At 34.9% G+C, this 16,935-nt stretch overlaps 1 protein-coding gene across 1 annotated transcript in view; it reads right to left on the reverse strand.

Annotated features, from left to right (window-relative positions):
* LOC111506419 (tachykinin-like peptides receptor 86C) overlaps window positions 1–16,935 on the reverse strand; it is a 62,996-nt gene that overhangs the window by 9,772 nt on the left and 36,289 nt on the right. The window contains exons 2-5 of the mRNA XM_023161484.2: window positions 11,411–11,606; window positions 6,629–6,771; window positions 4,648–4,959; window positions 2,493–2,584 (exon numbers count right to left, since the gene is read on the reverse strand). Coding sequence (XP_023017252.1) covers window positions 2,493–2,584; window positions 4,648–4,959; window positions 6,629–6,771; window positions 11,411–11,574 — 711 coding nt within the window. The 5' untranslated portion in view covers window positions 11,575–11,606. The remainder of the gene's footprint in view (window positions 1–2,492; window positions 2,585–4,647; window positions 4,960–6,628; window positions 6,772–11,410; window positions 11,607–16,935) is intronic.

The following is a 16,935-nucleotide window of genomic DNA, read 5'->3' on the forward strand; positions in this document are numbered from 1 at the left end:
GACAAGTGATCCCGGTCAGTTGATAAACTTTGAACGTTTATTTTTTCCGTATCAAATATTTAACTTCTTGTTTAGTCCGATGAAATTGGGTATATTACTTTATCTTTCGCTTTAACAAAGTTGTCATGATTTAAAAAATCAAAGAGACTGTAACAGGGTGTGGTATCCCTGTTACGGACATTAGCTTTTTTAAGCGAAACATTTTGTGATATATTTTTCAAATAAAGTTCGTGGAGATCAAATCGTTGAGGTGTAGTTTTTGAAATCAAGATTCGTAGTTCCATTTTCCATTTTTTAAATAACAAAATGATACAAACGACAAAAAATAAACTATAACGTCGATAAGCATGATGTTTATAGGTTCGTTCGTTTGTAGAAATTCAAATTGGTAACTACTGAAAAAATAATGAGAGCAAATCAACAATGCCATCGATCAGCTGGAAGCTAAAGTCCAGCAGATAGTAAATGTTTGACATTTGTTCGAGTTCGAGGAATGATAATCTGACGGAATTCGATTTTCAATTATCGGAAATCATCGACTTCATGTTGATGATATACACTACCTTGCACTGACGAGTGGCCAAACAGCCCGAAACCGGTCTGCAAGTGTGTTCCAATAATTGAGAATTTATTGCGGCAGTTGTATCGTCAACAGCATATGCAGGAATAACTTCTGTGAAGAATCCTGCACTGACACTCGTCGGATATAATCCAACGCCCTTCGTGGTATTAGCCAGGGGAGTAGTTGTTTTCTGATAGGTTTCCGCCCATTAACCTACTGTGTAGGGAGTTGAGACTGGCCTGAACGAATTGTTCTTAGATAATTTGACTTATATTTAATGACAAATGACATTTGACAGATGTTGAATTATTGGAAACTATAGATATCTATAGCACATACTATCGAATACTATTATGTCGATGTTTTGCCAACACTAACATGCTCAATTTCTCTTCAACAATGGTGTGAATGACCCAGTTCATCAATGTTCTGTCCTTTTCATTGAAGTGAAAGATTCCAACATGACGTTTTCAAATATTACAAATAAAGTATTGAATCGTCATGATTATGAATATCGCAAACCTGACTAATTTTATAAAGAATGCTGCACATAAGCCTTGCAAAAAGCTATGCGAATGAAGAAATTCGTTCACAACTTGGTTTTTGTTACGAGAGATATTTTAATGTGAATAAACGACATTCATTTCAAAGGAATATTATGAATAGGATGGACAAAACAATGCTGGTGATTCAAAATTCAATTATTAGTATTATTTGGCGGATAAACAATACGCACGTTTTGGTGAATGCGCTAGTATTCAGATCAATACTTGGCCTCCTAAATATCATATATGATATCGTTGCAAATAAATCTAAAAGGTTTCCTTGACAAATTAAAAAAAAACTTTTTGTACTTTCCACATCGCGTATAAACGTCTACTTCCATAACATTATCTTGATGGAATTATAAAACATAGCGCTTAGATAATTATCTCGTAATTAATATAAATTCCTTCTTCTTTTGACGAAAGCTGACTGAAGGAATTAATAATTAAATATCCAGGAGAAATTTTCACGTAAAAAACGCGAGATATTTTGAGATTTCATTTCGATCGAGAGGAGCACTTTTGATCTCAGTCTGAGAGCCATGAGGATTGAGTTATACAAGGCTGAAAGTTATACAAGAAGTATACAAGAAGGAAGACAATTGAAAAATTTTGCTCCAGTATATGAATTAAATACTATTATATTCACCTTGGTTTGTTGATTATAATCCATCCCGGAAGTATTTCTTTTACTGATTAATAATACACAACACCATTTAATACTAGTTATTGATAATTAAAAAAAAAACACCTAAAATGGCGCAGTCGGTAGGATCTACCCAAAACCTTTTCAAATAGTTGCGACCAATTATTTGCCCTTCAGGGTTACCTAATTTATTATTACTATTATTATCCGAGGAAATCTCGCAATTCATCCCATGCTATACACCTCTAATGAACCGGTTGGAAAAGCGAATGCTGATTGAAGTAGAAACCGCCAAATGAGCGTGTTAACTTTCAGTTCACGTAATCGGAATGCCGAACGAAAGGAATTAGAGAAATGACTGTTGCTTGTTCGAGAAATAGTTCATTTTGTCCGATAGAAGGAAATTAGGGACGAACTGTTGATCCGAATCGATAGGCATCATGCGAAACTCCGGCGAAAACGCTATTGCAAGAGAATCGCTTTGGGATGCGGATTTTTCTTCTCCGGTTCTTTTTTTGTTTCATTCGTATAGTTCACCAGAACAAATTAATTGAACACTTTCAGTAAATGGTCCTTCTGGCCGTATTCAATGAATATAATGGTCCTTCGAGCCAGATTTTACAAATAAAAATCAAAATGATCTTCGCGATCAATATTGCATTATTTCCTCTGTTAGAAATGAAGTTTGTTCTTAGTGGAAATTAACCTTAAATAACAGCGATTCCATCACGTGACTCACCTGTTGGGTAGAAGTTGAATCGTTGTCAAATGGTGGTTTTCCAGAGCAAAGAGTTCTGCCCATCATCGAATAAGCGAAGAGCATGATAACACCTAAAAAAAATACAAAATAGGATATCTTTTGAAAAATTAGCTACTCTAGCTTGTATCACGGTGAATATTATTGCAAAAAGACTTGATGATGATTTACATTAAAGTTGCCGTTCAATCGAGCTTGACATCTTGACAATAGGATCTACCATTATCTATTTTTAAGAATATTAAGAATGGTGACTAGTTTTTTGCGTTTTTTCAATGATATTGGTTACATTTATCAGTTTTCTGTGTTTTGATAAAAGAAGGTAGACAATTGAAACATTTTGCTTCGGTATATGGATGATATATTATATGCATCTTGGTTTGTTGATTATAATTAATCCACCCTGGAAGTATTTCTCATATTGATTGATAATACATCACTCAATGAATACTAGCTAATGATGTAGAAAAATCTAAAAATGGCGCAGTCGGAAGGATCTCCCTAATAATAGATTTCTGTTGAATGCTACGTAGAACTATTTCTTCATGTGATACGTTCTCAGAAAGTTCATTCCACATAAACGGTGTTTTTGAGTTTATCTCGTTTAGACAGACAAACCCGGCGGTGGGATTTTGCTTTATAATATGTAGTGATTTACAATTGAAATGATCAGAAGTAAAAAGGAACGATGCTAAAATTTTATCGCCACGGAGCAGTAAAATAGTTTTATGCTTCTTCCTTTCGTTGTTTTTTATGTTGAGGATGTTTCATATTCAAGTTATGTTGGAGTTGCCAACATCCTGAATCATTACTTTTTACGATCCGAGCATAAATATTTGAAATTTTTGTGTCTCCGTATAATCAACGTTCATGTTTGTTGATACGATAAATTTTTTCACGAAAAAAACTGGAGTTGAGTTAAACGATTGAAGTGATCACTATCAGTTTTTTCACGAGATGCTTTCGTAATTTTTTTGTCGATTTCTCGAAGGCACGAAAATTAAATCAATGTTCGAGGGCGAATATAAACTGTATTTGTATTTACAGACTGGACTAGTGATGTAAAAATTCAGCTGTGTTCAGGTGATGGCTCATTGTTTTACCTCCGTTTTTATTTATATTCGCAATGAAATGAATTATTTTGAGAGATCTCTTTCAATTTGTTTGAATATCCGAATATTATTCCACATTCGATGTTTTGAAACATCAAAATCTATTTTCGCCGGAGGAAAATCCACATCAATGTAAATTTCATATTAATTTCATTCTGCAATAATATTGAATTCACCACGAATTTTATTTTTTTAATAACTGAACGTAGTTAGGTAGTGGATTTGATGGGGTTTCCCTCTTCTAAAGACACACGTAGTTTTCTGTAGATTTAACTTTTTAGGGATCCACACAAAAATAAATTAAATGACGACAAATCTGGTGGTCGTCAAGGCCACTCCCCCAATTTAGTGCAGTGAAAATCGCTGATCTGAATAAGCAAAAGGATGAAGGTCATTTGATATTCTAATAGGACGTGCTCCTCCAGATTATGCCTTGATTGTTCGTCAATATCTAGACGAAAATTTCCACAGTACTGTGTTGTAAGAAGAGACTTACATACATACATCTATATGACCACCCAAAATACTCATTTGGGGCGTGAGAATACTCCTCAAACAACCAAGAGACTGCCGCCAGTGCTAAGAGCAGGACATTCTGATCAAGTGATGCTGAGTTCTTGAAAATTTTTTCACCAATAGGTCTTCTTCTCGTCCGAGCCTGGAACAGGTCGTCGGTCTCTTCAAGTCTGACTATAAGCAAAAGGACATCACACTCAGCTGTTCGAGGTGTTGATTAGAAAGATTTTAGCCTTTTCAGATATAAATTCAAATTCAATTATAGCTCCAGGAGAATAATTTTATGAAGCACCTTGGTTGTTATGATCATATCCATTGACGTCATGATGTGAGTGATGTTTCTGGCCTCACCAATGGGTGCTAAACTTTCCCCAATTCTCCAGAAGGCCGAGACAAGAGCTACATGTATTCGATGACCAAGATGGGATTTTAGAAAAAGGAAGCTTCTCCTAAGTGGGTTATTATTATTGTTGATACATTCTATAAAATTGTTATTGACATTGACTCACCTGGCATGGCGAACATGAAAACAAACCAAACAATTCCTAGATCGCTCTGCGAAATGGGAAACAAACTCCAATCCTCTATGCACACAGACACCAGCAGTCCCAAATCAGTCGGGAAAAAATCCTCTCGTAGCCTGTATATGAACAGGATGGGCGAAAAAAGGACCAGCGACATCACCCATAAAGCTATGATTATGACGACGGTGGTCGTTTTGCTGAACGACCTGTATATCATTCCGAATGGCCTTGTGATGGCTAAGTATCGATCCAGAGCCATCGCTGTTATCGTGAATATGCTCAGGGACACCGCTATACCTGAAAAAAAGGGGATTGATGATTTTTCTTCTATTCGAAGACAAACTTTTATTGGATATGTTACTGCTGATATGATATTGTTTATATATAGGGTCTTCTAGTTTAGAATCAAATATATTAAAACAGATTGCTGTCAACAATGGTTACCAACCATCTATCAGTGCTGCTCCAAGGCAAAAAAGTTTTTACGAAAATGACAGATGAAAATGTATGCTTTTCGCTATAATTGTATAGCATCAATGGTCGCCAACACTGTCATCAGAATAATTGACAAGTGACAGCTTGCCACATGATGCAAAGATGGATAAAAGCGATTAGCACATGCGCAGACACTCCATCGTATGTGAAATGAAAATATTTTGAAGTGGTTATTACAAATATTTATATTGATTTGATTACTATTTGCATTATTATTAATTGAAAATTCTGCATTCACCAATCTAGCTTCAGCTTATATTATGTATCAAATCAAATGACAACACAAAGTCTCCTAAAACAAAAATCAAGAGGGGTGAGGTGAACTACCAACTACCATTCATAAATATTTATTTCAAATTCGTCATTTTTCTTTTAGCGTCAGCGGTTTTCGTCAGATTTGACATTTCACTGATCTGAAAAATAAGTGCTTTGTGCTCTGTGATCGACGTGATCGAGATCTATGACTTCTATGAGTTCTATGACAGACGGAAACGCCTATCATAATGAGACGGAAGACATAAATAGACAGATTACTCGACTATCGAAGGACGAAGTGATTGAAATTTGTAAATATATACCGTGACCTCGTTCGAATCAATTCAAAACCAAATGAAGTCAAAATGTATGCCTTTCGTCAATGTGATATGCATGTAAGAAAAAATATTGAATTGTATAGCTAGGAGCAGCCCTGTCATCTATTATTCACAAATTAATTAGTAAATTTTAACACAGGTCAGATAGAAGATTGGCCTTCAACTCTACCACCTTGGTTAGTTCACCTTCTGTGAAATATTTTTCTTTACCTCATTTTAACCAAAATATGTGTACTGTTATTTCCAAATTTATAGAAAATACCATACTTGACACAAACATTTCTTTTTAATCTCAAAATACCATGAGTAACTTTTCAGTAAATTCCAAAGACAAAATTAACAAATTACACAAAAGTGGAGTCTATAAGCTTGACTGCTATGATTGTTCTGCATCTTATATTGGTAGAACCTGTAGACCTCTTTTTACTCGTATTAATGAACATTTAAAAAAACCTGAAAAATCTGCTTTTGGCCATCACAATAAATTTCACAATCATAATTGTAGTCCCAACAGAAATTCCAAAATATTACATAAAATAGATAATAAAAATTTCCTTAGACTTTTTGCCAAAAGACAGATCTTGACTATTCAAAATTTATTTTGATCATTTTTAGACTTTCCTTTGAATACCTACATAACCTACTGAGTTTAGAGAAGTAAATATATCAGACTTAGAATAAATAAACAATTGCCGTTTCCTAGTGATTTTTTCAACAACTATCTCACTTCTCCAACAGGTATTCTCAAGTAAATGAGATTTATAATGGTCCCTTTGGAATATATGATATTTGTGTTGCTTATATGTATAATAAAATTCTCTACTGGAAAATATCCTGCCCAATTAAAGTTACAATTGAAAACTTCTGGAAACACTCACATTGAAGGTAAGGCGATATTTTGCAGGTTAGTTTCCCAAATGGATACATCGTAGTGTAGGCCAGCCATGCTGCATTGGGCATGCATACCAACGTGACGAGTAGATCAGCTATGGACAGATTGACTAGGAAGTAATTGGTAACACTGAAACAAAAAATTAACGAAATTGCAAGAATTGTGTGATTGGACAATGTCTACGTAGTGTATATATATTATATACAACCAAAAGGTAGCTACACAACAAAATTGTGGGAGAAGTCCGGAATGTAGGTACTTATCTAAAATTTCTATTTACGATTTTTTCCTCGAAATAAGTTGAAGGTTCATGTCACAATTACAACTGCGAAGAATTAGTTGTGGCTCCTTTTCATTTACATGTCTCCCCCGTTTTGAATTTCGAGCAAGATGTCACAGTCGAACGAAATTTTCATAAGAGGGAAACATCACTACATAGTATAAAACGACGAAGTCGTTATGGCCCTTCACAGCATGTAATTTAAATGAATATTACTCATTCAAAATACAGGAACATAGCGGCGGTACCGGCCGGTGGCCTGTGTCTAAAAATAGTGCTTTATCCTCTATATGTAGTATCAGCATGGCACCCGTGCGGAGCCGGGTGCCATGCTTTTTGAAACTCTGGTTGCGTAACATGAACTTTCGATTCGATATAGCCCCAGAGAAAAAAATCGAATTTGACATATTGTATGATACAACAGTAACAAGGGTGAAAGATACGAGAGATGAAACCTAACCTCAAAAAAGTCCTTGACCAAGATAATACTGGTATATAATCTACAAATTCAGGTAAACACATACGTCAAAGTGATCTTCACAAAAATGAAGTTGAGTTTTGGGCAATATTTCCTTGAAAGTTTGAGCCTCGATTTTCATGTTGGTTTTTTGTACGAGGCGAATATAAATAACTTGCTCGGAGTTTTTATAAAAGTATTAGTACACTGAGGAACTGTACATCACCGATAAACCTCTGAACTCACATTTAATAACGGTTATCAGCAAATGTATGGAAGAGCTTCTAATGTTTACATGTAGTCTACTCGAAAGTGACGTCACAAGCGACGCCATGACACTTTCGAGTATTTTTGTGTGCATATTTGTGTATTTATTTCATATTTTTATGGGTAGTAGAGATCCGATATTTTAAACGGACCACTCTATAAATATTTTTTCCATTGCGTCCACATCCAACGGTACCAGGCATCAACTCGCGAATTACAAACTCTTTCGCGTTAAATTATCTGCAAAACCTTCCCGCCTTTAAATCCTTTAATCGGATTTTCTTTCAGCCCACCGAAATTATCATAACGAATTGGTCTGTCAGGACGGTTTTGTCTCCGCTGCAATCCCGCCCTGTGAAAGGAGCAGATTTTCTATTGTTTCGTTGGATAAACTCGAGTGGTTCGGTTGTTCTTTCGAATATTGTTCAAATAATGAGCCCAAAATTGTTGGGAAAATGACTGGAATTGTGTTTTCCTTTCGTGATAATGGAAATGGTTTGACGAGACAAGGACTGTGCTTATAACGACAAAGATAACGTCGGAGATATTTTTATATATACTTAGGGCCATTGAAAATGTGGAAAACTTGGTCTTTCTCAGTTGGTGTTTGGGAAAGAATCGCTTAGTCCTGAAACAGTTCATTACGACTTGTTAACTGAACTACTGGAATGGCCTGCATAGTCACCAGATTTGAGTTCGTCTATGTTGGGGAGCCGGGAGTGGTTCATCTATAGGCTAGTGGGTGGTCGAGTTGTTGTTCCGTTGTTCCGATTACTGTAACTAGGATGCTTGTATTTGACCCTGGTTTTATATGATCATCAGTCCCTGTGTCAGGCATTATAAGGTTAGTAAGAAGACAGTACAATTTGTAGCGTGAATGAATTAGGCTTATTCTCTTCTCGCCATATACTACACTACCATATACTAGCTTGCGATCTTTCAGCTACAAACTCCGTTTTTGTTCACAATCTACCTCAGAATTCTCAAATCAGTTGCACTCTCCGAATAACTGTTGTCTAAACATCTCCTTGTCCCTTTGTACACTTTATTGTACGTAAACAGACCCCATGTTAGTCTTGTTTCTCCGAAACTTCACCTGAGGCTTAAACCTTCATGAATAAACTTAACCAAGACGTTCTATTCGAGAGACATTTGCCTTTACAAATTTCAGATAGTCCTTTGAACGTTCTGTGAACACTTTCAATTGACGAGGGTAATTAAATTGGCCATGGAAATTATGTTATCGATTAAGGTGGAAGATATTTGTTAGAAATTCATGAAGCTTTTGTTCATTTTGCTTTTTTTCATCAGTTTATATCAGTTTCAGTGTAAAATGAATTGAATTTCCATTGTGAATTTCCCTAAAAAATTTTATTATTTTCAAAACAGAATTTTGGCAACCATGTTCAGATTTCAGTAACTCATTGTTCCATGATGTAATTGAAACGTCACGCTTGTCACTTGTCATTCATGTTTCATACCATAATGTTCTTATTGATTCGGCCAGTTCAACAGTGATATTTCTCAAATTTTCAACATTGACCATTATACCAGTTCTTCAAAGAGAGCAATCGATTAATTTATCTCACACGGCTTTGGAGCATCATCTAGAATGAGGCCAAAATTCGCTACTCCAATTAGTTTCACCAGCCCTACGACGGTATCCTCTCATTACAATACTTATTACTAATTGCAACGTTACCTTTATTCGTCTGTAGCGTTGAGGGCGTACTAATTATGCCAGATCGTCACTTCAAAACCCTTAGCTCGAGCTTAAAACGATTCATTCCTCCTAAAACACTAGAAACTATTCAAGAGGATATGTTTAGGTCGCGGCAATGGATAACTGAATATTGTCAAATATTTGTACCCGGACCATCATTGAACAAGATGATACTTGTAGTTGTAACAATTCTTTCATATGTGACACACTTGATGGACACGTCCCAGGTAGCAGTAAAAACATACACGTCAAACGACGGTTTCCAAATTTCCATTAAAACGTTTTTTTCCGCCAGGATTCAATTCTTTTTTATTCCGTTGATCCATTGGTGGCTCGTAATGATATGTTGAACAATATTGTGATGCTATCATTATAACATCGAAAAAATCTGGTATATCATGTCAGACTTTTTGATGCCATTGAGAAAACAAGACTACTTGCAATTGAGTTGTACAATTTATATCTTAACACGTGATTTTTGAGGAGATATATATTTCGTTGTTATGTTACTTGTTAACGGTGTTACATTTTTTTCGCAGATCTTGTATAAATGACAGAACAACGAAAACAAAAACTTACTTCATCACTTTACTATTCATGAAACTTTAAATTACAAAACCGAAATGAACTAGACATTTGTCGCTTGCTTATTTCGAGTTCCGTGCTTTGACAGTTGACAATTTTAGACATTCAACTGCTCCCAAACGAAAGAATTTTTGATTCTTGTGAAGATAAATCTTTGAAATGGTACCAGTAATGTTGTTTCATAGAAGAAAGCAAATCAATAGGAGTTCAGGAGTTATGTATACGATTTATTCAGAAAAAATGCTGGTAAATTTTCGTTTTGAGGCCACCCGGCGATTTTGAAAAAATTTTTGAGTGTATTTATGTATTTTGATGCGTAGATTACGAATCCGAAAGAAAAAAGCGGCGCTCTCCCTTATTTACAAACTTACGGCCCTTCAAACTTCAGAAAAAGGCAACTTTTTAGCTTTCTTTTTCACACGATAAACTTTTTAAAAAACAAGCATTTATGCACTAGCTCACCTTTACAACTCATTCCTCCTTCATTGACACTTTTCACTTCAACAATCAACATTTTTCCAATAGAAATGTTAAAAAATGTATGGAGCTGCTTTTTGGTTATATATCTCTGTATTAAACGTTTTTAGGGTTAATGTTATAGTCGGTACGACTGATTCTATCAATATTACTAAAGTAATTCAAATGTTTTTTGCGTTCATTCTTTAGATCATAGGTTGGTGTTTGGTATTACGAATTTGAAATAGTAGGCGGCGACAAATACCAACCACTTTTTTCTGAAATGTCACTAGTAACTAACCTAGAAATAAAAGAATGTCACTAGAAGAAGCATTCGTTTTTAAATTGAGTTTTTTATAAGAAAAATGTTAATTGTTGAATTGAAAAGTGTCAAATAAGGAGGAATAAGGTGTAAAGGTGACTTAGTGAATAAATTCTTGTATTTTCAAATAGTTTATCTTGTGAAAAAGAAGGCTGAAAAGGTGCCCTTTTCTGAACTTTGAAGGGCCGTAACTTTGTAAATAAGGGAGAGCGCTGCTTTTTTCTTTCGAATTCGTAATCTACGCATCAAAATACGTAAGTAAAGTCAAAAATTTTTTCAAAATCGCCGGGTGCCCTCAAAACGAATATTCACCCTGATTTAGAGTTTTAGAATATCAAAATCTTGAAAATGAAAAAGAATTAATGCTCCGTTTTGTCAAAAATATGCAAGGTATTCTACTGTTCTTCTACTGTTGTGCAGAAAAGACCTCTTTGGGTAAACTCAACTGTTTAATTTCCCTTATATATTCCCCTTTAGATTCCCACAACGGTAATTTTAGTTTTGAACCAAACAAAAATTCAGATCAAATCTACGCTATTAAACTTTAGCCTACGTTCCCCTCGTCGTCATCGTTCTCAGTATCGTTATCTTCACTACCGTTTCCTATATCGTAACGAATTATTTTTATTGTCGAAAGTTTTTATCAAAATACGATATGAGAATAAAAGGATAACTCACCTCCTCATGTACTGATCCCTAAAAACGACAATAATTACTATGACGTTGGCACAGAACGCAGTAAAAAACAGTGGAACGTACAGGCCTATAATATCATAGTAGTTGTCTCTATATTTGCTAAGTATCAGTTCATCTGTGAACGGATTCTTCGTGGTATTGTTCATAGTGCCCTCTGCCAGTGATGGCTGGTGATTATCTAAAAAAAAAAAAGATTTAGTTTACTACCCCACTACCTCAACACTTTTGGAATATGGCGAATATTGTTTCTGTTTCTATTTGTTCATTCAAGGAGCCGCAAACCATAAAAGATTGGGAACATCTGGGCTGGATGATACGCAACGAAAACCGATCATCCTGCCGCAGGGCTCCAACCATTGTTCTACATTACAGACGATTGACGTCCCACCTACGTCAATGAATTTCGTAATAGATTTCGTGCAAGACTTCGACTTGTTCCACCAAATCCATTGTTGTTATCTCTTTTCAACAGAGGTTCGTTTGTTTTCAGTCCACTCGGATTTGGTATATCCCACAGCAATTCTGAACGATATCGAGAAAAGCAACCCATGTATAGTACGATGTAGCGGAAAAACCCTTCGAGATAATTATTTCTTTTTCTGATATCTTGTTACGGGGGCTTTTGTAAGAAAGCGATTGTGTTTTCCCAACAATTCCGAGAAATCAGTAAAACGTTGTTTTATTATTTGTGTGGAGGGTGCAAAAGAGATTATGAACTGAGGGTTTTCATTGTCTAGAGAAGAAAGGAATAATCCCGCTGTCTTGTTTGGAAGGATTACCTCACAGAGGGTCCTTTATCTCAAACACATTCGTGAAAACCACCACTTGTGAAAATTGTCTGATTTACTGACAAAAACATGTGAATGTAAATAAGCCAAATTTTCATGTGAACGATTATGGCTGGTTACTCTTTTCTTTGAATCAGTTTTCTAAACTTCAATAAGATGTGTCTCGATCAACTCATACAGGGGTGTCAATTTGAAAACTTCCTACCCTCAATGTACCTTCCTTCCAGTAAACAATATGAGGATCAAGGACTATTTGTAGCCCTCATGTTTCAACCCCCCAGGAGGGTTAGATGTTACCCTTGGAATTTTAAATGGGAAGGGGGGTCAAGTGACACATCATTTTGATTGGCGTTCAATTCTGTTGAGAATGGTACCCTGACTTATTATTTTTTGATGAGCATTTTCCGAAAAATTGCGTTCTAAACTATCAGAAATAATTATTAGCAGCGCAAGTTGAAGTTTTGGGAACATTTGCTACAGAGCTAGGAACTCCTTACGATCAATATCAGAACAGACGGGAATGTCACGCGAGTCTAGAAGAAAAGCTTTGCGAATGCATACATTTCACCCTTAAAGAATGCGGAGTTTTCAAAAGCTGCACGAGAATGATTATGATAGAAGAATCGTTTTGTGAAATCATATCTCGTCGAGTCAATACCATCCCTAATCTTCTGTTGAACATCTGTTGAATACCTCACGTGAAAGTAAGAATAGAAGAGAGACATCTCCAACTTTTCTTTCATCATCATTTTGTGAAAATCTACAATTCTTGTGTCTGAAGTTGCATCGGGACACGTAGAAATATGGCCTGTGATTCCCAGACAACAAAAATAGGGACAAACTTCACAAAACATTAATTTCTGCACCTTTTCACAAATGTTCTAGTAACACTTCTGAAACGTCTATTTCTCTATCCCAAAAACCCCGATCATACGTAATTAAGAGCCATAATGAAAATATTGAATTACTATTAAACTAAACAGAAACCGAGAAAGAATTTAAGTCGGTTGCCGGTTTATGTATTTAATAGTCTATTGGGATTGCTCGTAAAATAATTTATGGTAGCAAATCAAATAAATGGATAATGATTTATTCTACACACATAAAATTGAGATTGCTCAATGAACAGCCCATCAATAAAGTTAATGAAACCGGTCGGTTGTGATAGAGAAAACGGGCTCTTAATAATTTTGAGTAGAAAAAGTATGATGTATTCACTGTGTGTTGAAACAAAGAGTGACAAATATTGAAAATATTTTTTTCATTGAGTAGACATTCGATCAATATGTCACTACTCTACAGGATTCGGTAAGTTTTGATTTATAACTTCCTAGAATTTCATCAAAATCGTGAAAAACGAGAAAAAAATTACTTTTCTATACAACTTTGTTAGTGGTATAAAGACAGGGATTTGAAATCCCTGAAAAAGCAAAATTAAAATGAATAGGGAATTCAAATCATATTACAAGTACAGTTCAAGTAAACGATATAGTGCAAACTACCTACCAACAGCTCTCCTTCAATAATATAGTTAGGGAGCTAACTAGTTTCGTTATTCAATATCCGATTAAATAAGAACTATATAATATATATAATAAATATTTCATTTATATAAGTGAGTGGGAAAGTAGGGATTCAAATAACAGGGTGATAATTGAAAATATTTCTGAATACTACTTTCTTCGAAAGCTTCTGATGATTCCTCTTCCATATTCTCTGTTTCGCCCTCACTGTCGTCATTTAAATCAATAATAAATCTATTTCCATCATTAATATGGAAGTGTCCAACCTCCATATGATCTTTTTCAACTAAAATAACTTTTTTAATCCTTTTCTGCCAGTCTTCTTCGGTGATATTATATACTTCTTCTTCAACTAGCTCCCTCACCTTCTAATCAAATTTTGGGAAATTATTTTTACGCCTGATACTTTGTTTCAATTTTCCCCAAATCAACTCGATGGTATTGAATACACAAAAATAGGGGGGAAGTCTCAGTATGGTGTGTCCATACTTTTCAGCAATACCCTCAAGGTCTTACACTTTTTCAAATGTTTTTGTCTGCAAAATTTCAAGTAGTTGGTTTTTGGTATAGTTATCTTCAAAATACAAATTGTTATCCATTAAAAAAACTTTGTATTTCATCTTTCCTCGAATTTTTATTCGATACTTTGAGCTGTCGCGAATGATAGGAAGCGTTGTCAAGAACTATTACACCATTCGCATCCAAATTTGGGATCAATGTGTTTTCAAACCATTCCTCAAAAATATTAGCTTCCATGTTCTTATGATAGTCAACATTGCAGTCCTCAAGTTTTTTCCACATAATTTCAAAGAATTCAGAACTCATCCTTCATTTCCTCCGCAATGCACAATGATTAGTCGCGATCTTTTGCTTGCAGGCATGTTAGGCGTACATATTCTCGAACCATCAGTCCACCCTTTCGTAACTGTGTCGTGAGTGTCATACCAAGTTTCGTCCAAATAGAAAATTTGCCATTTTTTTTTCAAAAAAGTCACTTCACGATTTGATTTCCACAAACGTGAGGTGTAGTTTTTTGAAACTACCGAATCAATCAGAAAAAAAAAGAAAATTTGCCGTTGTTCTTGTCTATATTTAGTTATTTTGTTCTAAGTATTTGTCATGGAATTCCACTATTCTTCTGCTTTCCATAACTGCTTGACGTTTGTTTATTATTTTGAATCTGAATCCTAGTCTCTTTATCCAATTCTGAAGAATTTTGTCACGGCACGTCTCATTATGGCCGGAAGTATTCAATTTCTTCCTTATGATTTCAGTTGTAGGAATCTCGCTTTTGTAACAGTCGTTTATTGTTTTTTTCAATGATTTTATTAGATGAACATCTAAACGTATTGGTAATGCCGTATCACATCGCGTCTTGCGTACATAAGTTTTGTTTTTGACTATTTTACGTACAGTTGAGAAAGAAATTTCGGTCAAATCTCATGTTGCTTGTAATAGTTTGTTTCCATCGAAACCAAACTTGAGATGTAGATTCTTATATACATTGAAACATACTTTCTGTGTTTCAATATTCTAATGCATCCGAGTCTTATTCACTGGTATCTCTTTTCGCATTGTTCACCATCGCTATTGGAATCACTACACAGGAAAAGTCAGCTTTGTTATCACACTCGTTATTACTATTAGTATTTTTTCAAGGACGCTACATTTTAAACAGATAACAAAAATTTCAAGTAATTATAACTGCACCAGTAACTGCACTCAAGACTCAAATTTGATTTTATGACTCTTCAGTCAATCATTAAACTTGATTAGTATCCAATACGAACCGCCAATTCTTCAGCCCACGTGGACTAGTTGGGAGTAGCATTATTTCTCTGTATTGGTTTTTTTGGCCTTTGAGATGCCGATAGCTTTAACTATTCACAATACAGGTTACTTCGACTATACCTATATTTTTCTCCACTTGGAATAGATTTTCTGGTATTTTTTTCGGATTGTGGTCCATAATACTAGAAATAATCTAAAAAAAGAACGATGAAATGTTCAATACACCTTCCCAATCAGGTTCTTGACTCGGATCAAAGAGTTCATGCATTTTCTACCTTGCTTTGATTGCACGGTTTTAAGAAGCCGATAAAAACCCACTCTGATCGTTCCTTCTGACAGTTTTCTTTGGCCTTTTTACCGTCGTAATTAATTTCGTAATCCGTTACGTCAGTGGATGCCTCGCTGTGTATACAAGATAATTGAACTAAGATGCCCCATGAACTTCTGTAAACATTGTTAATTTGATCCAACAAAGATTCAAATATCAACTCGAAGTTTCCTGAGAAACCGCAAAGTCGTTTTTATGGCGAGAAATGGTATAATGAAGCAGTGGGTGTTCTCTATTTACAATTTTCGAGATGCAGGGTCGGCATTGATGAATTTGGGAATTGTATCTTTCAGTAAATATCGAATAAAATACTTTTTTTGGGGTGTTTCACCTTTATATATATACTTATCTGTTCAATATATATATATATATATATATATATATATATATATATATATATATATATATATATATATATATATATATATATATATCTTTCTAACTTTACTAACTTATACCTCCCTCATAACTTCCGTTCGCCTCGCCCGGTCACACTTTTTCGTAACGCTTTCGTCACTCATACACCAGCTTACTTCCCAAGTCAAGCGCGCGTAAAACAGTTTTACTTCAAAAAGCTATCTCATAGTTAGTACATGGATTCATTATATTTGTCACTAAGAAAATTGTTCTGTTTGTCTGTAACTTGACAATTTGACAATGGGGAATGTTCCTCAATTTGGGTTATTACAGCAAATGCAAGTTTGAACAAAACAAAGTTGAGTTTAATTCATGAGTTTTTTAAATTCACTCAGAAAAGTATTCAAATTGATGTTTCAAATGTTGGGTTTTAATTTTGAAAGAGATTTGTTTCACATATTGGCAACAGCGCCTATATCAAGTTCAAATAATTTATACGTACCTAGATAGTCTACTTTAAAAAAGGAAAATTATCTTTAAAAATCAACAATTAAGGCAAAATATAAATTATAGTTCAATACCACTTCCACAAGCCACATAAACAACAGTTGTTTTGTTACTTATTTATACAGAGGAAGATAGGTTAGGTGCACAAAATGTCATATGTCACAGAATGTCTCCGAACTCGGAACATAAGTAAACAGAACAGCTCGCCTGTGT

The sequence above is a fragment of the Leptinotarsa decemlineata genome, unplaced genomic scaffold (genome assembly GCF_025532065.1).
Source record: "Leptinotarsa decemlineata unplaced genomic scaffold, Ldec_3_MD MMD2_tig00026307_RagTag_RagTag, whole genome shotgun sequence".
Classification (NCBI taxonomy): Eukaryota; Metazoa; Arthropoda; class Insecta; order Coleoptera; family Chrysomelidae; genus Leptinotarsa; species Leptinotarsa decemlineata.